Source organism: Pantherophis guttatus, chromosome 18, assembly GCF_059756535.1.
Source record: "Pantherophis guttatus breed Tessera chromosome 18, ASM5975653v1, whole genome shotgun sequence".
NCBI lineage: Eukaryota > Metazoa > Chordata > Lepidosauria > Squamata > Colubridae > Pantherophis > Pantherophis guttatus.
Window position 1 is genome coordinate 2509717 of NC_142080.1, and position 22358 is coordinate 2532074.

Sequence of the window (22358 nt, forward strand, 5' to 3'; positions counted from 1 at the left end):
TTCAGAGTTTCTAATTCGACGCTCCCCAAAATTGACAAGAGGGGTCAGCCGCAGGGGAGCTTCCCGGGAAAATGTCTTCCCTGCACCCTCTTCCCGGCAGCCCTCCTTAGCCCGGCTTTACACTTAGCGTCCGAGAAGCGCCAAATATTTCTCGCCCTCCCAGGCTGATCTCTTGAGACGCTTCTCACCCTCTTCAAGATCTCCTCTCTGCATGGCTGGGATGCCTGAGAAAACACGCTAAGCCCTCGCCTTCCTCTTTCCCTGCCGGATAACGTCTCCCGCTCAGCTCTTCTCAACTTCTGGCAACTTCCAGATTGGGGGGACTTCAAATCCCAGAATTCCCCAGCCCCAGGAATTCTGGGAGTTGGAGTCCACCCATCCGAACGCGGCCAAAGTTGAGAAACATTGATCTAGATTCTAGAGTTAAACTATTTGGCCACTTTAAAGACTTGTGGACTTCACATCCCAGAATTCCCCTAGCTGGGGAATTCTGGGAGTTGAAGTCCTCCCATCCGAATGCGGCCAAAGACTTGTGGACTTCAACTCCCAGAATTCCTGGGGCTGGGGAATTCTGGGAGTGGAAGTCCAAACATCCGAAAGCGGTCCAGATAGAGAAACCTTGGTCTAGATTTAAACCAGTTGGCCATTTTAAAGACTTGTGGACTTCCACTCCCAGAATTCTGGGGAATTCGGGGCTGTATTTTCACACTTAACGACCACCGCAGTCCCGTGATCAAAATTCGGACGCTCGACGACTGACTCGTATGTATGAGGGTCGCGGCGTTTGGGGGAGAGTTGTATGATTCCCCTTTCGCGACTGTCTAACAAAGCAACGGGAAGCCGGATTCGCTTAACGACTGTTTGACTCGCTTAATGACTGCATCATTCACTTAACAACCAGTCGTGAAAAAGGGACCCGACTCACGGAACCAATGTCTCACCTCGCCGCAGAAACGTTGGCCTCCGTCGTGGCCGTAATGCCGAGGACGAGCTGTAATGAAGCACACACCCCCTCCCCAGAATGGCCCAACGGCGCCCCCTCCAGGGAGAATCTGGAAGCGGGAAGGAATCCCCCCTCGGAGGCGATGACAGCCCATAGGTCTGTCATCCAAATACTTTGGGGTGATAAATCTGTACACAACTGATCCCCTCTGAATGTCACACAACAGCTGCACCCGGCATACTGACAGATGACTCGGCCGCCCCTCCAGGACAGAACCGAGGCTGGCATTTGCCAAGGAAATGCCCGCTAACATTTTTACGACGAGCAGCTCGGGTTCCCCCCCCCCAGGGGGGTGCTGCACGGCGGCGTATCGTATCTTCCCTGCTCTCATCGCTGGAACCGACATTCTCCCTCCGTCCGTCTTCTATTATTTATAGGCAGCGCAGAAGCTCCGGCTGCCAAAATCGAAGAAGGAGGGCACGCCTGGGCTTTTAGAGAAGAGACTTGCGCAGCCACTGGTCGGAAATGGTCTGGGGTCTCTGGCTTGAGCAGGGGGTTGGACTAGATGGCCTCCCAGGGTCCCTTCCAAGTCCGTGATTCTATTCGAATCTGTTCTATATTCTATTCTAATTCTATTCTATTCTAGTTACATTCTATTCTTATTTTCTATTCTATTTTTCGATTCTATATTCTGTTCTCCAGTATTCTATTATTTTCTATAGTCTTCTATTCTATATTCTTCTATTCTATTTATTTCCTATTCTTATTTCCTATTCTATATTCTATATTCTATTCTATTCTATTCTTTTCTATATTGTATTGTATTGTATTGTATTATTTTCTATATTGTATTGTATTGTATTATATTGTATTGCATTCTATTGTATTGTATTGTATTCTATATTCTTTATATTCTCTGTTTTCTATTTTCTCTATTTTCTCTACTCTACTCTACTCTCTCCTCTTCTCCTCTCCTCTCCTCTAATTCTCCTGTCTTGTCTTGTCTTCTCTATTCTTCTTTTCTCTCCTCTCCTCTTCTCTTCTATTTTCCCTTCTCTTCTCTTCTTTTCTATTTTCTCTTCTCTTCTCTTCTTTTCTATTTTCTCTTCTCTTCTATTCTTCTCTTCTCTTCTCTTCCCTTCCCTTCTTCTCTTCTCTTCTATTTTCTCTTCTCTTTTCTTCTATTTTCTCTTCTCTTCTCTTCTTTTCTATTTTCTCTTCTCTTCTATTCTTCTCTTCTATTTTCTCTTCTCTTCTATTTTCTCTTCTCTTCTCTTCTTTTCTATTTTCTCTTCTCTTCTCTTCTCTTCCCTTCTTCTCTTCTCTTCTATTTTCTCTTCTCTTCTCTTCTCTTCTCTTCTCTTCTCTTCTCTTCTCTTCTCTTCTCTTCTCTTCTATTTTCTCTTCTCTTCTCTTGTTTTCTATATTCTTCCATTCTCTTCCACATTCTATTTTCTACATCCTACATTATCCTATATATCCTCTTTGTGTTAAGGGCCAGCGGTTTGCTGGTTTCAGGCTGCTCACCACCCAACGTCCAAATATTAAGAATCCTTTTCCAAGCAGGAGACGGAGAAGGAAGCTGGAGAGCCTGATGGGCAGCTGGCGATGTGTCTACGGTCCGAGCGAGGAGCTGCGGGTGCCAGCGAGATCCCCACAGCTGGCACTCTGGGCAAGCCTTCCTCAGCCCCATGTAGCTTTTACCACAACATGTGTTTGGGGCAGATAAGGTTATTTTCAGACGTCGAGGGTGGCCGTTTCTTGACTGTTAATTTCCTACTGTATGTATGTGTATACGTATAAATATATATATATATTTATATAAGTTTTCACTTTGCACATGCCGAAGAACACTGTTATTTTTCCTCCTCCTCGCTGGAGACTTCAAGATTCTTGAGGAACACAGCCGGTCCTCGATTTACGACCGCAACGGAGCCCGGGATTTATGTCGCTAAGTGAGACATCGGTTCAGTGACTTCTGCCCCCCCATTGTACGACGGGGCAGCCGGCCTGCATTTACGACGGGTTGCAGCGTCGCATCCCGGGGTCACGTAATTCCCCCTTCTGGGACCTTCCCAGCCGGATAAGCAAAGTCGATGGGGGGGGGGGGGGAAACCGGATTTGTTTAACGACCGCGTGATTCACTGAACAACCGCAGCACAAAAATAAAAGGGATAAATTTGGATACGGTCATTAGGACGGGACGCTTCACCACTGCATTTTTAGAGAGGGAAGTTGCACCCCAAATTGTTGGACTCCCTATCAAGAGGACCGCGCTCTCTCCAGACTCGGCTGGGGCATTTGGGTATTGTAGTGCAGCCCAGTCTTGCAGGGACGGTCCTTAGGCTTCTCCTAGCCAGCAGCCCCCACCCAGCCCACTCCCCCATTTTGGGTACGTACGTCGGCTGCCTTCTTCTCGGCCACTTCCAGCTTCTCTTGAGCATCTTTTAGCGCCTCGGAGTATTTGTCCAGCTCGTCTTCCGTCCCCTTCAGCTTCTTCTGCATGGCCACCAGTTCATCCTCCAGCTGCAGGAGGAGAGGAAGAAGAGGAAAAAGGGGTTATAGATGAGGGTTCCTTCCTTCCTTCCTTCCTTCCTTCCTTCCTTCCTTCCTTCCTTCCTCCTTTCCTGCTTCCTTCCTTCTTTTTTCTCTTTCTTCCTTTCTTCCTTCCTTCCTTCCTTCCTTCCTTCCTTCCTTTTTCTTTCTCTCTTTCTTTTCTTTCTTTCTTTTTCTTTCTTTTTTTCACTCTCTCTCTCTCTTTTTTCCTCCCTCCCTATCTCTCATAGCCTCCTCCCATCCCTGGAGAAACAGTCTTGTGGCTAAGCTCAATCAATTAATTTAGCATCCCACAGTTGGCCAGGTTACCTGAGGCCATCTAGTCTAACCCTTCCTCAGGCTGGTCTTCAAATTCCAGCATCCATGCCAAGTGACTGGCCAGCTCCTCATTCAAAGACAGAGGCCATCGCCTTAGTGGGACATTCCTGCCACTCTCCAGCCACTCTTCAGTCTTAGGGGAAACAAATTCCTAATATAAATTGCCTTCACTTAATTTAATTTTACTTCACTACCGAATTTTACTTTACTAATTTAACTTAGTTCAAGTCCACTTGAATTTTACTTTACTTTACTAACTCAACTCAAACTTAAATCTTAGTTTATCTTAGTTCACTGACTTAATTTTACTTTGCTAACTTAACACAATGCAACCTAATTTTATTTTACTGTACTAACGCAACTCAACTTAAATTTTATTTTACTAACTTAACTTAATATTTTTTTACTTTACTAACGTAACGCAATGCAACTTAATTTTATTTTACTTTACTAACTTAACTCAACTTAAATTTTAGGTTAGTTTACTAACTTAACTCAACTTAAACTAACTTAACTCAAGTTAAATTTTAGGTTAGTTTACTAATTTAACTTAAATTTTAGGTTAGTTTACTAACTTAACTCAAGTTAAATTTTAGGTTTACTAACTTAACTTAACTTAACTTAACTTAACTTAACTTAACTTAACTTAACTTAACTTAACTTAACTCAACTCCCTAATTTTCTCTCCTGCCCTCTGGAAGGAATGAGAAGAAATCTTTCCCCTGATCTTCCTTCTGATGTTTTTTGCAAAGACCTTGTGGCGAGATGGGCAGCACAGAAATCTTTCTTTAATACAGAAATAAAAATTTAAACCACAAATGCCATCGTATCTACCCTCAATTGCCTTTGCCCGAGGCTGAAAGATGCCAGTGCTTTTCATCCTTTCCAGCTCAGATTAATTCTTAATCTCCTGTTCAGCCTCCTTTCCTTTCTCTGACTGCATGCCAATTTTTTTTCTCATTTTTTTTTTTTTAAACCTCCTGGAAGTCAGAACCTTAAAAGGTTTGGCCCATCCAAAGTAAAAGAAAATAGATCCATTGCCTCCCTCGGTTACCCTTCTGTTGATGCGGCTTCGAGAGAAAATAGATTTATCACCTCCTCTATTTATACATCACTTAAGGCCATTTAAAAATTACTTTTTCTTTTCTTTTCCTGAAGTCACGTCTGACAAACGTTATTCCCCAAGTCGTTTGCACGTTTCCCACGAGGGCAAGCCAAGCCGCTCATCCAAGAATTAAGCCTTTCGTTTCTGTTTTATAAAATAATGAAGGTTTTCGGTGAAATTAATTTGCCCGGCTTTTCAACTTATTTTGCCAATTAAACTTTTCATGAGTTTTTCATTCGCCTGGCTAAATTGAATTCAAATCCAATCAGTGTGCAGTCTCTTCTTTTTTTTTTTCCCCCTCCAACGTATGAATAAGAAAAAAATTTGAAAATTAGAAGACTGATCTTTTCAAATTTCCCCTTCTGCACCAGTTTGACCAGTAACTCAGTGGTGGGCATTTTTACTGGGCAAATTTTACAAATGGATCTATCCATCCAGTTTATATTTAACTATGGTGTCGATCAGCTTAGGAAGGACAGATGGAAAAATAAAGTTTCTTTGCCCCTTTTTCAATATTTTCTCCAGCCCTCTGACGTCAAAAAGTAAAAAAATTGGAGACTTTTCCTTTCGCATGAAGCTCAGCGCAGCTTCGAATCGCCAGAAGAATTTTAATCAATATTCCTGCTACCATTTTTTTAGACTTTTAAGGGTTCCTCTTAATGCAATTATTCAAAAATTGGGCATTGAGAACCATGAAATTATTTTATTCTAAATCCCAGATTCCTTTATAGGACAAATCTAAGCCAATTTTTTGGGGGGAGGCTTTTTTATCAGGACTTCGGGGAAAAAAACACCGACGGATTTTAGCCGAATTTGGTGTGTTGAACCCCAAAGCGAGAATTATTGATCGTTTGCTCCCAAGCCAGAAAAAAAAAGGAAGAAAAACCTACAGGTGGCCCCGAACTATTCCTTCCTGTCTGTCCATATACCTACACAACAGCCCTACGAGGTAGGACAGATCCAAGCCAAGTGAGAATTGCTTTCATCCAGGCGAGCCGAGGTGGCTCGATTTGGGAAGCCAGCAGCCACTAGATGCCTCAAACCGCCTTTCCCCCCCCCCCGGTCTCCTTAAACCGGGTTTAATCCTGGCCCCACCTGTTTGCTCCTCTCCTCTGTGTGTTTCTGTTCTGTCTCGGCTTGTTCCGCCCGGTCCAAGGCATTTTCCTTGTCCAGTTTTAGCATCTGCATCTTTTTCTTGATGGCTTCCATGGTGCCGGAGGGCTGTGGGCACGCGGGCGAAGAAGCCGGGATCAATGGGGCAAACGGGCAGAGAGGGGGCGATTGCAATTCGGTGACTGCCCCTCGGCTCTTTTTATAGGGGGCTCCTCCTGCCAGCTGGCTCGCCAGTCTTCCCTTTCTGGGATCTGACCACCCTGGGAGGGGTGAGATCTTTCTCCAGTGACCCACACACCCCACCCATCCCCAAAATCTCCCTCCTGTCCTCTCCCATTGTCCTCCGAGGCCCAGGGAGATGGTTGGAGGGTGAGGACAATGGCCATATTTGGCCCCGATGGGGAGACAGGTGGCCGCTAATAATAGACCTCATTAAGTGGGAAAAATAGGCGATGGGGGGGGGCAAGGATGTGGGGTGAAAGCTTTGTTCACGGAGAGGGCAGGGCATATGGTCTTCCTCAAGCCAAGCACCGGAGATTTCGGAGCTGGTTTTCCTGCAGGGTGGACTAGATGACCTTTGGGGGGATCGTTTCCAGCCCCACAGCTTCACGGACACCTCCGGCTGCAACAGAGAGGGCTCTCAACTTACGACTGTTTGCTGAAGGACCGTTCGGAGTTACAAATGGCTCGTGGTTCCAACCCCCCCAACCCCTTGGGGTTTGTTTCCTAAACCGCGATGAAACAAACCACGGTTTAGCATCTCAGATTCGGTCCCGTTCTGTAGGATCTAGAGAAAAAAGGGGACAGTTCTTTTGGTTTTGTTTGTAACTTTTATTAAGTTTCAACCATAAAATAAAATATAAAATCTAAGAATACAGCGAAAGAAAGAGATGGGAAAAGAAAGAACGGGAAGGACCAAGATTAGGAGGAGAGAGAGAGAGAGAGAAAGAAAGGACAGGATCAAAAAGGAATAACTTCTGAGTCTCTCTTTGGAACAGATTCAAAGATGCCTCTAAAATTAGCAAATAATACATCGTATTTTGTCATCCGCCCTTCCGATCGTCAATGTCCTTCGGGGGGGGGAAAGCAACGCCACGGTTGATTTAAACCAAGCGAGATATTTCTTTCATCGAAGAATCCAAAAGCTGTTTTAATTTTTTCCCCCCCAAGAAAGCCCAAATTTATTTAATTATTTTAAATCTATTTTTAACTGTAACTTTACGTATAAATGTTTTTATTTTGGCTGTTCACCACCCTGAGTCCGAAAGGAGAAGGGCGGTATAGAAGTTTGAATAATAATAAAATAATAATAATAAATTAGGACCCCTAACCCCCCCCCCACCTCCCATCCTCAGCTCTTGGGGCTTGCAAGCAAAAATCTAGCAGCTCTTTAAGAAAAGAGGACTTGCAATATAGGATAAGAATAGCCTGCCCTCTAGTGGCCACTTTGAGTAGGGCAGGCGGAGACAAGAAATTGCAAAAATTAGCCTAAATGAAAATAATCAGGGGATACACCCGGGTGCATCTCACACGCCCCACTATCCTTATTAGAGGCAAAAAGGGGGTGCAAACCCCCTAAAATCGAATAGAAATCGTGGCTTTCCAAGCTTGAGAGAAACTGTATGGGAGCATTGGCATGCCCTCTTGTGGCCATTATGGGAATGGCAGGCGAAGACAAGAAATTGCATATATTTTCGTCGTTCTATAGATCTTCCACTTACAGCTATTCGTTTAGCGACTGTTCCGCTGCAGAAATTTGCTTTTTTTTTTTTTTTAGTCTGCAAACAGAGCTGGGATCTCGGGCTGGTGCCTGCCAGCAGCCCTGCGGGGTAGGCTCGGTTAGAAAAATTGAACCTGCAGGGGTGCCAGGAAAGCTGGTTTTTTTTTTTTTTTTAATGATGGCGTTTAGGAACCAAATAAAATAAAAATAAAAGTGTTGCAAAGCCATCCAGAGTCGCTTTGAAATGAGAGGGGCGGCAAATAAAATAAAATAAAATAAAATAAAATAAAATAAAATAAAATAAAATAAAATAAAATGAAATAATGAAATGAAATGAAATGAAATGAAATAATTAAATGAAATGAAATTTAATTTAATAATTTAATTTAATTTAATTTATTCAATTTATATGCTGCCCCTCTCTGAAGACTCCAAAGACTCAGGGAGGCTAAAATAAAGAAATAAAATGAAATGAAATGAATAATAAAATAAAATAATAAAATAAAATAAAATAAAATAAAATAAAATAAAATAAAATAAAATAAAATAAAATAAAATAAATAAAATAAAATAAAATAAAATAAAATAAAATAAAATAAAATAAAAATAAAAATGTTAAAAGCCCTCCCAAACCATCACGGCCCCTTTAACAGAATAACAGAGTCGGAAGGGACCTTGGAGGTCTTCTAGTCTAAGCCCCTAGGAGACCCGTACTAGGGATTCGAACCGCCAAACTGCCGACCTTTCTGACCGACAAGCTCAGCGTCTTAGCCACTGAGCCACCTTTCAGGCCTAATTCCCCTCCTCCTGCCTCCCATCTTCTGGCAGGGATTCAATTCCCCCCCCCCAACCCCAGATCGGAAAAAACCCAGTCCAGACCCAGAAAGAGGCTTCAAAACTCCCAGAACAGACCCAGGTCTCTTCGGCGGATGCTCTGGAAGACCGTGGAACGATCCTGGCCGCTATCAGAATATGTTTGATATTTAGTTGGGTTTTGTAGTAGAACAACCTAATATCAAACATATCAGGCAGAGGCTGGGAAGCGGGAAGCCGGACGCCCAAAACCGCAGAGATTTTCCAGGCCCTGTAAAAAAGAGAGAGAGAGAGAAAGGAAGATGACAGCAATTTGGGGTAGATGCACCCACAAACGTTATCTGCGTAGATTATAGAATAACCAAATTGGAAGGGACCTTGGAGGTCTTCTAGTCCAACCCCCTGCTTAGGCAGGAAACCCTACACCACTTCAGACAAATCTGTTGTCCAATCTCATCTTAAAAACTTCCAATGTTGGAGCATCCAGAACTTCTGGTGGCAAGTTGTTCCACTGGTTAATTGTTCTCACTGTCAGGGAATTCCTCCTTCGTTCTAAGTTGCTTCTCTCCTTGATGAGTTTCCATCCGTCGCTTCTTGTCCTTCAGAAGTTGTGGGAGCTTCATCCCTGGAGGCTTCCAAGAAGAGACTGGACTGCCAAATGTCAGAAACGGCGTAAAGGTCTCCCGCTTGGGCAGGGGGTTGGACTAGATGACCTGCGAGGTCCCTTCCAACTCCGTTATTCTGTTCTGTCCTGCCTTCAGGGGCTTTGGAGAAGAGCTTGACTCCCTCTTCTTTGGGGCAGCCCCTGAGATACTGGAACTCTGCTCTCATGTCTCCCCTGGTCCTTCTCTTCATCAAACCAGACATGCCCACTTCCTGCAGCTGTTCTTCATAGGTTTTAGCCTCCAGATTAAATTCCTCTGATTTGTGACTCATCAGGTTTTGAGTCTTTCTACAGGTAGGAAGGAAAGAAAGGAAGGAAGGAAGATGGATGGATAGATTGGGAAGGAAGGAAGGAAAGAAGGAAGGAAGGAAGGAAGGAAGGAAGGAAGGAAGGAAGGAAGATGGATGGATGGATAGATTGGGAAGGAAGGAAGGAAAGAAGGAAGGAAGGAAGGAAGATGGATGGATTGATTGGGAAGGAAGGAAGGAAGATGGATGGATGGATAGATTGGGAAAGAAGGAAGGAAGGAAAGAAAGAAAGAAGGAAGGAAGGAAGATGGATGGATTGATTGGGCAGGAAGGAAGGAAGGAAGATGGATGGATGGATAGATTGGGAAGGAAGGAAGGGAGGAAAGAAGGAAGGAAGGAAGGAAGGAAGGAAGGAAGATGGATGGATAGTTTGGGAAGGAAGGAAGATGGATGGATGGATGGATGGATGGATAGATAGATTGGGAAGGAAGGAAGGAAAGGAGGAGACAGGAGTTAGGGAAAGAAGGAAATAGATGTATAGATAGGGAAGGAAGGAAGGGAAGAGGAAAGTAGGGAAGGAAGGAAGGAGAGAGATGGATGGATAGATAGGAAAGGAAGAAAAGGAGATGGATGGATAGATAGGGAAGGAAGGAGGGAGGGAAGGAAGGAAGGAAGGAGACAGGAGTTAGGGAAATAATGAAGTGGATGGATAAATAGGGAAAGAAGGAAGGAAGGGAAGGTAGGGAAGGTAGGGAAGGAGAGATGGATGGGTAAGGAAGGAAAGAAAGAAGGAAGGAAAGAAGGAAGGAAGAAAGGGAAATGGGGAAAAAAGGATAAGGAAGGAAGGATCTCAACTTTATATGTTAGCTTAGACAGCCTTAAAAAAGTGACTGCCACACTCAGGGATGAAAATTGATTAATTGCACTTTCAAAACGGAACCTCTGCATGCCAGCGCAGTCTATTTTAAAACATCCAACCCAGACCGATCGAGGGAAGGAGGGCACCTCTCTCCACCTGCAGATTTATAAGCCTCTCCCAGCCTCTGCCGTCTCCTAAATTAATTTTTGGACCAAGCCGAGGAAACAGGGGGGAAAAAAAAATCCCCTGACATATTCCAAGAGAAACAAAACGCCCTGCAAATAAAGCGAGCAAAAGTTCTTTTCGCTCAGCCCAAAATTGCTGCTGGTGGGTATCGTACAGACCAAACTCATCCCCCAGTTCAAATTCAGCGCCAGGAGATGCCGAAAACTTGGAAGAAATGGGATTTTCCTTCACCCTTTTTTTCCCTCCCCCTGCCTGCTTTCCCACCTGCGGAAACGGTCCTCTGTCCATACCTGTGCTAAATTTTCCGTCTTACCTGCGTTGCGGTAAAACCTGTCCTGGCATCCCTCTGCTGCTTTGCCAGGCTCTTCCCTTTATAACCCTGTCCTGTTGCCCTCGGGCACCCGAGTGGCGCAAATGGCTGTGCCCCCTTTTTCACTGCCCACCCCTTACGCACCGGAGATCAATCATCCCTATTGATTTTTTTGGGGGGGGTCCCATCTCAAAGTTTCATCAATAGCCCATCAACATCTCTCTCTCTCTCTCCGTGCCGACCATACTTTGACTCGAAAACACGAGAGATAGATGGAGGTTTGAATTCAGGTGCCCGGCCATCTTACTTTCTCCCTTTTTTGGGGGGGGAAAAAAAGGGGGCACCGGTGGGTGAGTTCCTTCTGGCTGAAGCAAACACGGGGGAAAGTTTCTCTTATGGAGCCACCGTAGACTCATCGAGTTATCCTCCTGCAATCTTCTCTAGATGTTTGATCTTTCCCCCCCCCCCAAATGTTTTATTTTCTTTTAATACAAAACATTCCATCTTTCATTATGGAATGATTCACTCATCGTTCCCACCACCCATCTCCTCCCACTTATGATTGAACGACTGTAATTTTGTTGCTTGTATCCTTACGATTTATATTGATATTGTTTCCTGATTGCTTATTCGTTCCCTATGACTGTCATTAAGTGTTGTACCTTATGATTCTTGATGAACGCATCTTTTATGTATACTCTTGAGCGTATGCACCCAAGACAAATTCCTTGTGTGTCCAATCACACTTGGCCAATAAAAAAATCTATTCTATTCTATTCTATTCTATTCTATTCTATTCTATTCTATTCTATTCTATTCCTCTCCCCTTCCATATTCTATTCTATTCTATTCTATTCTATTCTATTCTATTCTATTCTATTTTATTCTATTCTACTCTTTATTATTCTATTCCTCTTCTCTTCTATTTTTCTCTTATATATTCTCTTCTATTCTCTATTATTCTATTATTTTCTATATTCTCTTCTCTTTATTCCATTCCATTCCATTATTCTATTCTATTCTATTCTATTCTATTCTATTCTATTCTATTCTATTCTATTCTATTCTATCATTCATTAAACAGTGTGTCATCTGGGTACAATTTTTTTTGTGTCATAACAATTAAAGCTTACCACCATCTTCCTTATTTATATCTACCCTTCGTTTAATATTAATGCTTAACGTATCTATTATCATAACATTTCTCTTCTTAACTTACTTAACTTTACATTACTTTCATATTTATTCTCTAAACATCGATAAAATAAATCCCATATATTATAATAACCAGATTCTTCCTTTCCCTTAATTGCAAGTGTTAATCTATTCATTTCTGCACATTCCAATATTTCCTCAAACCCATTTTCCTCTTTTAAGAATCTCTTCACCTTTCCAATTCTGTGCAAATACCAATTCCAGCCGCAGTTATTACATGAATAATCAAGTATGAAATTTCTTTACTATAATAATTCCTTGCTAAAATCCCCAACAAGAATATCTCAGGTTTTAAGTCAGTACGCTGCTGTTTTATCTTCTCCAACCACATACGAATTCTTGCCCGGTATTCTACCACAAGATGTTTGATCTTGTTTAGCCCAGACTAACATTCGTGGCTTGGAGAAAACCATGGTTGAGAAGTATTTGTGAGGGGGAAATTTAGCTTTGGAGAGGGGGACGTGGAAACCGTTGCAGAGAAGGAGAAATAAACCTGCATTTCGACTCTAAATCAGGATGGAAAAATGGCCACCCGTCTTTCTAAAGGAACCCTGTGCAATTTTGATGGGTATATTTCCGTGCAACCTTCGATTCCTCTCAGCTAATTATCGTCACGTGTCCTCAGACATTAGTGCAACTCCAATTCTTCTCAATCCCCCACCCCACCCCAATCCCAACCCCACCAGCCTTGTTCCATCCCTGGTGTAGCTAGAATGCTAGTTTATTGATCTCTCCCTTCATCCGATGATGGTCATCGTCGCCCCGGGACTTGTTGAGGGCACACGGTTGCGTGGGCACGTCCCATCGACCTTGAGCAAGGAGAGGACAGCTCTGGGCAGGAAAAACCACGTCAAGTTTCCCCCCTACCACCAGCTCCAGTTGGGGGGTCAACTTTCCAAATTCAGGAGGGAACCGGAAACAACCTGAGTTGAGATGTTCAAAAGACTGCAGAGAAGAGCAAAGAGGAGGATTGGAGCACTGGAGGATAAAATATACGAAGAACGGTTGCAGGAATTGGGGAGGTCTAACTTTAATGAAAAGAAGGACTGAGGGGTGACACGATAGCAGTCTTCCAATATTTGAGGGGCTGCCCCCCAAAAAGAGGAGGGGTGGGTTTGTCAGCTTATTCTCCAAAGCTCCTGAAGGTAGGACGAGAAGCAACGGATGGAAACTCACCAAGGAGAGAAGCAACCTGGAATTGAGGAGAAATTAACCAGTGGAACAGCTTGCCACCAGAAATTGTGGGTGCTTCATCGCTGGGGGTTTTAAAGAAGAGCCTGGACTGCCATTTGTCTGAAATGGGGTAAGGTCTCCTGCTTGAACAGGGGGTTGGACTAGAAGACCTCCAGGGTCCCTTCTTGTTATTCTGAGCGATGGAACAGATGGTACAACCTGAGTTTGGAAGAAGGTGGCCATTGGACGTCCTTTCTCAGAAGACGGTCTTCTCAAAGCTCTGGCTTTCTTCTCCAGAGTCGTCGTTTTGCGGGAGTGGGTGGGTGGGGGGTTTCCAACCCTTTTCAAGGGGAGACCCCAAGAAGACCATGCCTCTTCGTTTGGCTGGTTGATCTCGAGAGGTTCCCAACCACCCCGTGAAGCTTTCAGTGGTCCTCCCAGCTTCGCCGTTGACCTTGGCGCTTGGATGCCCCCCGGACACATCACACGGAGGGCTGATTCCACTTAGTGACAAGATGGTGTCAAAATGGAACAGCCCCCCCTGCCCTCTCCCCCCCCCAATTCTTGTTTGATGAGCCCTCCAGCAGGGTCTCAGCTGGCTTCCATACAACCATCGAAGAGAGAGAGAGAGAGTTGAGAGGTCCAATTGGTAAGCTGATTAATTTGGAGATAACGATTTGTGGGGGAGTTTTTTTTAAACGGGGAAAAGCCGAGATTTCTACTTAAAAGAATAAAAATGGGACAATTTTAACGACGCAAAAAAAAAAAAAGATCAGTCACTTACGTAAATTTACGTAAATTAAATGAAGGAAACGAACCGAGGATTGGCGAAGGAAGGAAAAGGATAAATAGTAAATTGAGAGTCGGTTTCAGTAGTGGGTTCCTCCCGGTTCGGCCGAGCCGGTTAGCGGTGACGATATGACGTCACCGAAGCGGGTTTTTTTTTTTTTTTTTGGCAACGAGGGTTAATTTTAAAACGGGAGGCGGATCGCAAACTTTTGATTTTGAAAGTTTATTTGTAGTCAAATCGAGGGCTGAATTTCAGGCTTGGAAAACCTGTTCGGTCGTTGTCGACTTTTTAATAAACGAGGGTCAATTTTTCAAACGGGAGAATTGCAATTTTGCTCTATCTGCAAGAAACCATTTGCTTCCAAGGATGTTTCTCGCTCCTCGTGAAATCCAAAGTTTTGCGCTCTTAAAAATCGAGTGCGAAATTCACCCGTCGCTTGGAGAGAGATGCCACCTCCTGGCCAGGATGGATTCAGCTCCCGAGAGGCACCCAAATAAACCACGTTCATCCATCGTTACAGGCGGGGGTGGGCTTCAAAGATTTTAGTGACAGGTTCTCTGCCCAGTTGCTGAGTGGGTGTGGCCTAGTTGGCCTGCTGCACCACGGGGGGGGGGGGGATTTTTGCCCTCCCCGGGCTCCGGAGGCTTTTTTTGAACCTCCGGGAGGGCGAGAACGGCCTCCCCAGGCTCCGGAGGCCTGTTTCCAGCCTTTCTGAACTTCCGGTAGGCCCATTTTTTGCCCTCCCTGAGCCTCCGCGCACACTCTGCACTTACCTGCATCGAAAACGCGCTGCGTGGGGACTCCTGGGAGGGGCGGGGCCAGCCAGGAGTGGGATTTGGGGGTTGTCCAAACTGCACAGAATCTTAGCTAGAGGTTCTGCCGAACCCCAGCGATTCCTCAGCAGCCCACCCCTGGTTACGGGATGGAAAAAAACCCTTGAGGGCGAATTGCTGACAAACCAGGTTATTTCCCCACTTCCTATCCACCCAAACCAGGTTTCCTTATTCTGGAGGGGACTTTTCTAACCATGTTTGAACAACAACAAAACACAAAGGAAGTGTGTGTGTGTGTTTGCGAGGCAAACTTGCCCGTTTTATTTCAAACAGCCCAACGCAGAGAGGGCGCTGAGCAAGCCCGTTTTAGGAGCGAGGTCTGAAGGGGCGCCACGTCCCCGAAGGACGCGTGGCACGGTGCCACTCGGCCTCGGCGGGTGGCTCTTTAAAGTGCTCCCTGAAGTGTAAAAAGAGGACACAAAAATTTTCTTTCTCTCGGACGATCTCCTGCTCTGGAACCGTGGAAAGGCCTCGCCGGATGCGTCCCACGCCACGTGGAATCTTCATCTCTCGCATTAAGTGGACATTACGACGTCCACTAGCCGCGCCACGGAAAGCGAAGCCACTTTCCGGGCCAACGTCAGCGGGGTTGGCGTCGAAAGAGGAAAGTTCCGATGTAAAAGATTTTCCCGGAGCGGGCAAAAAAAGAGTCTCGTATAACTTGGCCTGATCTTGGTTTGTTCGGCATGCTGGGAGAACGAGTCTTTGTCAATAAATAAGAGTGAGGGGGGGGGGAATAATTAGAAAAAATAAGAATAAAGGGGGTTGTGGGGGAGAAAAGAGAGGCTTATTTACAAAACGTTTCGGAGGCAGAAAGGAAGGAAGGAAGGAAGGAAGGAAGGAAGGAAGGGAGGGAGGACTTCTCCATCCTACTTCCACCCCGTGGTATTTTCACGGGGGGGTGGTGGTGGTGGTAGTAGAGGCAAGGCCAGTTCTTTTGGTCCAGATTTGGGGTGGGAAGGAATAGGTGCCCCTCCTGAGCAAAAGGAGGGGTGGTGGTGGAAAGAAGGGAATGTCACAGGGTGCTTTCCAACGTGTTGTAGTTGTCTTTGAAACTCTTGAGTTCCAGGAAGTGCTTGGCTCGCTTGCTCTTCTGGCTGGAAGGGAGGTAGGTGACCTGAATGGTGGGGCTGGAAGGGTCAGAGGAGAGGGTCAAGTCCTTGGCCGCCGACTGATGCTGCCGCTGGCTGCTCTCGCCCCGCGCTTTGACGCTGTGTGGGGAAGAAGGTGCGAAGGTTTAGGCCATTATCAATTTCGATTGAATTCAATTTATATGCCGCCCCTCTCCGAAGACTCAGGGCGGAGAAGAGAGAGAGAGAAACCCAAATGCCCAGGTCTGAAAACCAGATTTAAATATCAGGGAGATCCTACGTAGACTTAACAGCGGCAAGAATTGCGTTCGCGCAATATTGGAAAGAACGTAACTTACCACCAGAGGGATTGATTATCCCCAAAAAAAAAAAATATTTGAATGTGCCGAAATGAATCAACTAACTTTAGGATTAAAAGAAAAAGAGGATTCGGAATATTACGCGGTTTGGGAAAAATGGTATAGGTGGAGAGACAACGGAAACAAAAAATAGGTAATATTCATAAGGAAGTTGAGGATGTGTGTGTGTATCTATCTATCTATCTATCTATCTATCTATCTATCTATCTATCTATGTAGGTCTTTGGTTATTCGGGTCTTCTCCCACGTAAAATTGGAAGTGTCTTGGCGACGTTTCGACGAAGTCTCATTCGTCATCTTCAGGCTGGTGTTCTCAGCTTCGTGCTTCCAGGAGCAATATCCATCCATACATATACATCCTCAACTTCCTTCCAACTCTTTTGTTATCCTGCCCCTTCCTTTGCCCGCAGTCCCTCTGCCAACTTACATTGTTGCCAGCTCATTCAAGGCCTCCTGGAAACTGAGGAATTCCACTTTGCCGAACGCCTGTGGGCAGAAAAAAAAACCCCACCTGTATCTTTAAATCTGCCTGAAATGGGGCAATACAACCACATTTCAGCCCTGGAGGGCAAGGGGTGGGGAGGGGTGGGGTGGGGTGGGGGAAAAAAACTCACCCCCGTCCCGTAGCGGGCGTTCTCGTACCCGTCCAGGAGGGCATCGATCAGTGTCTTGCGGAGCCCTTTCAAAGGGCTGCTGGAGTTGCGGAGATCCATGAGGTAAGCCTGGAAGTTTTTCTCCATCAGCAACTTGGGGTAACGGCCTTCCATGGAGTAGGGGATCTCTGCGGAGGGAAGGGCAGAAGGGACACGGTCACGCGATACGCGTGGCAGGGTTCGCCGTGGTTTTTTTTTTTTTTTGCAACGATTGTATGGGGGCCCGGATTGGGAATTCTGCAACGGTTCAAATACATAATTTCCCCTTCTGCGTTAATATACATACATACATACATACATACATACATACATACATACATACATACATGTCTTTGGTTATTCGGGTTTTCTCCCGCGTAAAATTGGAAGTGTCTTGGCGACGTTTCGAAGAAGTCTCATTCGTCATCTTCAGGCTGGTGTCTTCGGCTTCGTGCTTCTAGGAGCAATGTGTGATCACAGCTATTTCTTCCTTTTAACTGCCAGTGGGGGTGTGAACTGATTGGGTGGGAGCTTGGCTGTGCTCTGATTGGATGGGGGGGGTTTGGATGTGCTCCGATTGGATGGGGGGTGTTATGTTTGGATGGGGGCTTGGGACTTTGTCGAAACGTCACCAAGGCACTTCCAATTTTACGCGGGAGAAAACCCGAATAACCAAAGACCTACATACAAACACCCGCGAAAACCTCAGAAAACACACACACACACACACATATATGCCCCCCTCCTCGTTGCTCTGCTGGATGCCTTTCTCGTTTTTACCTGTGTCTCTGATAGCGTCCAAAGCCTTCATCCGATACAGGTAGTCATAAGGGACTGAAACGGAAACAGGGGAAGGTGAGTTGGGGGCCAGGTCTCCCGGGGCTTCTGCCTTCGTCCCCACCCACCCACCCACCCGCAGATTCCGCGGTCCAGTACATGGGTTTCTAGGCGAGTCGAGTTGTAGCATCCGAGTGTCACTGTACAGCAACAGCCGAGGCTCGTATCTGATGTCCTGAACCCGGGACAGTCGGATGTCAATCTCCTCCTTGAGTCCCTGAAAGGAGAGAAATTGAAAGGAGAAATTGAAAGGAGAAATTGAAAGGAGAAAGAGAGAGAGAGAGAGAGAGAGAGAGAGAGAATGAGAGACAGCGAGCAAGAGAGAAAGAGAGAGAGAAAGAGAGAGAGGGAGGGAGAGAAAGAATGAGAGGGAGGGAGAGAATGAGGGAGAGAAAGAGAGAAAGAATGAAAGAGAGAAAGAGAGAGAAAGAGAATGAGAGAGAGTGAATGAGAGAGAATGTGAGAAAGAATGAAAGAGAGAAAGAATGAGAGAGAATGAGAGAGAGAATGAGAAAGAGAATGAGAGAAAGAGAGACAGAGAGAGAAAGAGAGAGAGGCAGGGATGGGGAGAGAGAGAGACACACAGAGAGAGAGGGAGGGAGAGAAAGAATGAAAAAATGAGAGAAAGAATGAGAGAGAGAAAGAATGAAAGAGAAAGAATGAGAAAGAGAGGGAGGGAGGGAGGGAGAGAAAATGAGAGAGGGAAAGAGAGAATGAGAAAGAATGAGAGAATAAGAGAAAGAATGAGAGAATGAGAAAGAGAATGAGAGAAAGAATGAGAGAAAGAATGAGAGAGAGAGAGAGAATGAGAGAGAAAGAGAGAGGTGTGGGGAGGAGGAGACAAGGATTAGCTTCCCGCGTGGCAAATCTCCAATTCGAACTCCTGCCACCTGGTGCTTAAAGATAGACTACTCCTGGCTGGGGGAGCAATTTCTCATGGATTTGGCTCTCTTTGAAAACCACGAACGTTATGGGCCTCTGGTACGAAGCGGCCAAGATTTGCAAAATGATAATTAGGAAGAATGCTTCAGGAGGTTGCAGACTGGTCAGATTAGTACACGCGCTCACCCTCTGGAATCACCAATAAAGGAGAATATTTGGCGCTCAGGGATGGAATGAGGGCTCCTTGGTGCTCTCTGAGCTGGGTGGATTTTTTGGCAGACGTCTCATGAACCAAGTAGGTACCATCATCAGGACTGGAAGGGAAGGGAGGTTGCTAAAACTAAACAGAGAGCAAACTGCCCTCCCTTCCACCCAGCTCAGAGACCACCAAGGACCCTTCGCCTCTGGAGCCATTTTCGATCCTTACGGTACCTTGTTTTCTTAGATAATATTTAAATTGTCTGTAAAAGGTGCGCCAAGCTTTTTGCTGGTTTTATGATTCATTTTTTAAGGCTGAAATCAGACGGCTCTAGGGGAATTCACAAAGTCCACTCCATCCAGACGGGAAAAGACCTTGGGCTTCTTCACCAACCTTGGGGGCGTGTTGCCCCACCGGCACGTGGGGCCCCCGGCGAGACTTCATGGCGAAGCGCATGATCTGCCTCTTGACGAAGATGAAGAGCAGGACGAAAACCTGGAGAGGGGGCAAAGGAAAGGTCTTTACAGATACAGATTGAAAAAGAGTTACTACAAATAGTAACTAAATACCCACAGGTTCTAAATTGAAAGTAGGGGCCCAATGATGACAAGTTAGAGAGTTTGTTGCCAAAAAGAAAACTTTTAAAGTGTGGGTTGGGATTTTAGCCAGAGTCTCAAAAGACCTTACAAAGTGTTTTGTTGGGATTTTGGAGGACTTTAAGCTGGGATTTTAACCAGGATGTTTGTATGTAGGTCTTTGGTTATTCGGGTTTTCTCCCGCATAAAATTGGAGGTTTCTTGGCAACGTTTCGACGAAGTCTCATTCGTCATCTTCAGGCTGGTGTCTTCGGCTTCGGGCTTCTAGGAGCAATGTGTGATCGCAGCTGTTTCTTCCTTTTTTTTTCCACAGCCAAGCCCCCAACCAATCAGAACACACCTCCACCCAATCAGAACACAGCCAAGCTCCCACCCAATCAGTTCACACCCCCACTGGCAGTTAAAAAGAAGAAACAGCTGCGATCACACATTGCTCCTAGAAGCACGAAGCCGAAGACACCAGCTGAAGATGCCGAATGAGCCTTCGTCCAAATGTCGCCAAGACACTTCCAATTTGACGCGGGAGAAAACCCGAATAACCAAAGACCTACCTATATACATACATACATACATATATAATTTATTATTTAATATTATTATTATATATAAGGCATATATTATGGATATTAGTAATAATAAATGAAATGGAGGATCTCACGTCTGCTTTCGAAAGCTGCAGACTCCAACTCCCATCACCCAAGCCAAAAGCTTCCCTCCCCATGGACTACAAAGCCCATCGTCCAGGGCACCTCCCCTTCCCCTCCCCCCCACTCCCAGTTTCTTTTCCCCGCCCTGCTGGGTTTCCATCTCCGAAGCAGCAGCAGCAGCAGCGTCTGGGGACGATGGGCTCTGTGGTCCCAGCCTCCCCTCCCACCCCCACTCCCACTAAGGGAAAGGCGAAAGGCGTCCGAGGGGCGCGGATTGGCCTCACCAGGCTCCCGTAGGCCATCACCAGCACCACGTTCACCCCGGAAAGCCAGTTGCTGGACGGCACCGGCGAAGAAGCGGAGGGGGAAGAGGAGGAGGGGGAAGAGGAGGAGGAAGACGACGACGAGGCGGCGGCGGCTGCGGAGGAAGCGGAGCCGGCCATAGCCCGGCGAGGCTCCTGGCCTGGCAGCCCTCAGGGCCGCACAACATGGCCGCCGCCGGAGCCGCCCGCGCGCCGGTCACGTGGCCATGGTGGCCACGCCTCCAGGCCATATACGAGACTGGGTCAGCTGACCGGAAGCAGAGGTTGCGCGGGGGGGGGAAACCACGAAGAGAAAGGCGGCTCGCTTGGGCGGCCATATTGGAAAGCCCAAAGAGAAAGGGCCGACAGGCGTTCTCATACACGTCCGGTTCTCAAGGGGGAAGGCAGGAGAGTGGCGGGGTTATGCAAACGCTCCAAATTAAAATAATTAAAAAAAAAAAAAACACCAAACCCCCAAAAAGTTCCAAAATGAACTCCGGGCCGGAGTCGAACAGGAGCAAGAATCGATTTAGATTGAAGAGCAAGATGATCTTGCTTTTGCGTTTTTGGCCAAAACCCCGCATTGGTGGGGAAGGCCTTGTCGCAAGGGAACCGGAACTGTGTAAAAAACAAAACAAAAACCCTTCTCTTTTCCCAAAGGCTTCATTAAATTGAAAAAAAAGTTGGGTTTAGTTAGGATGCTGGAGACAAGAGATGTGGGGGGGAAGAAAAGGAAAAAAAAAAAAAAGGGAGCCAAACACAGTCACGTGCTCGGAGGCGGGGCCAAGGGGGGGGGAGAGAGCCGAGGAAAACAAACACAGGAGGGAGGGAGGGAGGGAGGGAGGGAGGGGGTAAACAACTCCTCCTCCTCCTCCTCTTCTCTTGTCCCCCCCTCCTCCTTCTCCTTGCGCGCAGGCGCACTGGCGAAGAGGGGGGGGCGTGTCGCGGCCACCTGACGCCGGGCGTCCCCCAACATCGCGCGCGCGGCCCCGCCCCCCGCGCGTCACGTGGCCGAAGGGGGGCGGCGCCTCGCCCGCGCTGGCTTCAGTTGTCAGTGTGCGTGTGTGGCGGCGGCGGCAGCGGCGGCTGAGGTAAAAAAAAAAAAAAAAAGAGAGAGAGAGGAAAAATGGCGCGCGGCCCCTTTAAGAGCCGGCCCCGCCTCCTCCTCCTCCCCCCTCCCCCTCCGATAATCCCCGCTTTACTTTTATGAGGCGATTCCCGGGAACCGGCGGCGGCAGCGGCGGCGGCGGAAGGCGGGTATCTGGCGGGTCGGCCGTGGAAGCGGGTGGTGGTGGCGTCGGCTCCGGAGGGTCTTTTTCCTGCCGGCCTGAAGGGGGAGGAAGGGGGCGTGAGGAGGCGGGCAAGTTCCGGTGGGGGAGCGCCTCCGCTGAGGCCTAGTCGGCCGGGGTGAAGCCGGGGACTCGCGTAGCGCGGCAAGCCGGGCCGGGCGAGGCCAAAGTCGGCCTCGACCCCCGGAAAGACCCCGGAAGGGGGGGAAAATGTTTTTTTTTTCTCTTCCTTCTCGGCTTCCATCTGCTTTCCGACCACCCACCCCGAGGCCCGGGAAGCCCCGACGGGCCCCTCCTTCCTTCCTCCCCCCCCTCTACGCGAACAGCGCCGGCCCTTCCTGCCCGGGCGAGGCCGCTTCCCCCTCGAGGAAGCGCCGCTTCATTGTTTCCTCCCGGGCCCGCCGGCCTCGCCTCGGCCCTCGGGGGCCTAAGGAGCCGCGGGGCAGGAGTCCCTTCTCCCCTCTTCCCCCCCCCCCCACGTGGAGGGGCGACCCCCGGAAAGCCCCCCCTCCCCCATGTCCAGGGGGCGGAGCCTTGCCCCCCCCTCAATCAGGCCTGCCTGGACGGAGCCCCCCCTCCTCCTGGCCGAGTTTCCTGCCCCCCCCGCAATGGGACGCCCCCCTCCCTCCCTCCCTTTTTTGGGGAAGGGGCATCTCCAAAGAGGGTGGGGGGGGGAGA

At 47.1% G+C, this 22358-nt stretch overlaps 3 protein-coding genes across 23 annotated transcripts in view; 1 reads left to right on the top strand and 2 right to left on the bottom strand.

Annotated features, from left to right (window-relative positions):
- The window catches only part of TPM3 (tropomyosin 3), a 41877-nt gene extending 35585 nt beyond the window's left edge, over nucleotides 1-6292 (bottom strand). For 3 of the 10 annotated variants that reach the window (XM_087881339.1, XM_060692487.2, XM_060692489.2), the window contains exons 1-2: nucleotides 6018-6217; nucleotides 3344-3469 (exon numbers count right to left, since the gene is read on the bottom strand). In XM_087881339.1, the coding sequence (XP_087737465.1) occupies nucleotides 3344-3469; nucleotides 6018-6131 (240 nt within the window). In that variant the 5' untranslated portion in view covers nucleotides 6132-6217. Of the gene's footprint in view, nucleotides 1-3343; nucleotides 3470-6017 lie in introns of all 10 variants that reach the window. The other 7 variants (XM_087881338.1, XM_060692490.2, XM_087881336.1 and 4 more) reach the window with 5 other exon arrangements.
- Nucleotides 6293-15079: 8787 nt separating this feature from the next.
- Nucleotides 15080-20641, bottom strand: LTAP1 (lipid transport auxiliary protein 1). The gene is made up of 7 exons (XM_034407988.3): nucleotides 20374-20641; nucleotides 19240-19341; nucleotides 17865-17982; nucleotides 17709-17762; nucleotides 16911-17077; nucleotides 16724-16782; nucleotides 15080-16057 (listed from the first exon to the last, which is right to left on the bottom strand). Exons 1-7 carry the CDS (start codon nucleotides 20530-20532, stop codon nucleotides 15862-15864), a joined length of 855 nt encoding a protein of 284 aa, XP_034263879.1. The 5' UTR covers nucleotides 20533-20641; the 3' UTR covers nucleotides 15080-15861.
- A 752-nt stretch (nucleotides 20642-21393) lies between these two features.
- UBAP2L (ubiquitin associated protein 2 like) overlaps nucleotides 21394-22358 on the top strand; it is a 41061-nt gene continuing 40096 nt past the window's right edge. For 4 of the 12 annotated variants that reach the window (XM_087881351.1, XM_087881356.1, XM_087881359.1 and 1 more), the window contains exon 1: nucleotides 21513-21648. The gene's annotated coding sequence lies outside the window, so the exon portion shown is untranslated. Of the gene's footprint in view, nucleotides 21649-22358 lie in introns of all 12 variants that reach the window. The other 8 variants (XM_087881357.1, XM_087881360.1, XM_087881352.1 and 5 more) reach the window with 7 other exon arrangements.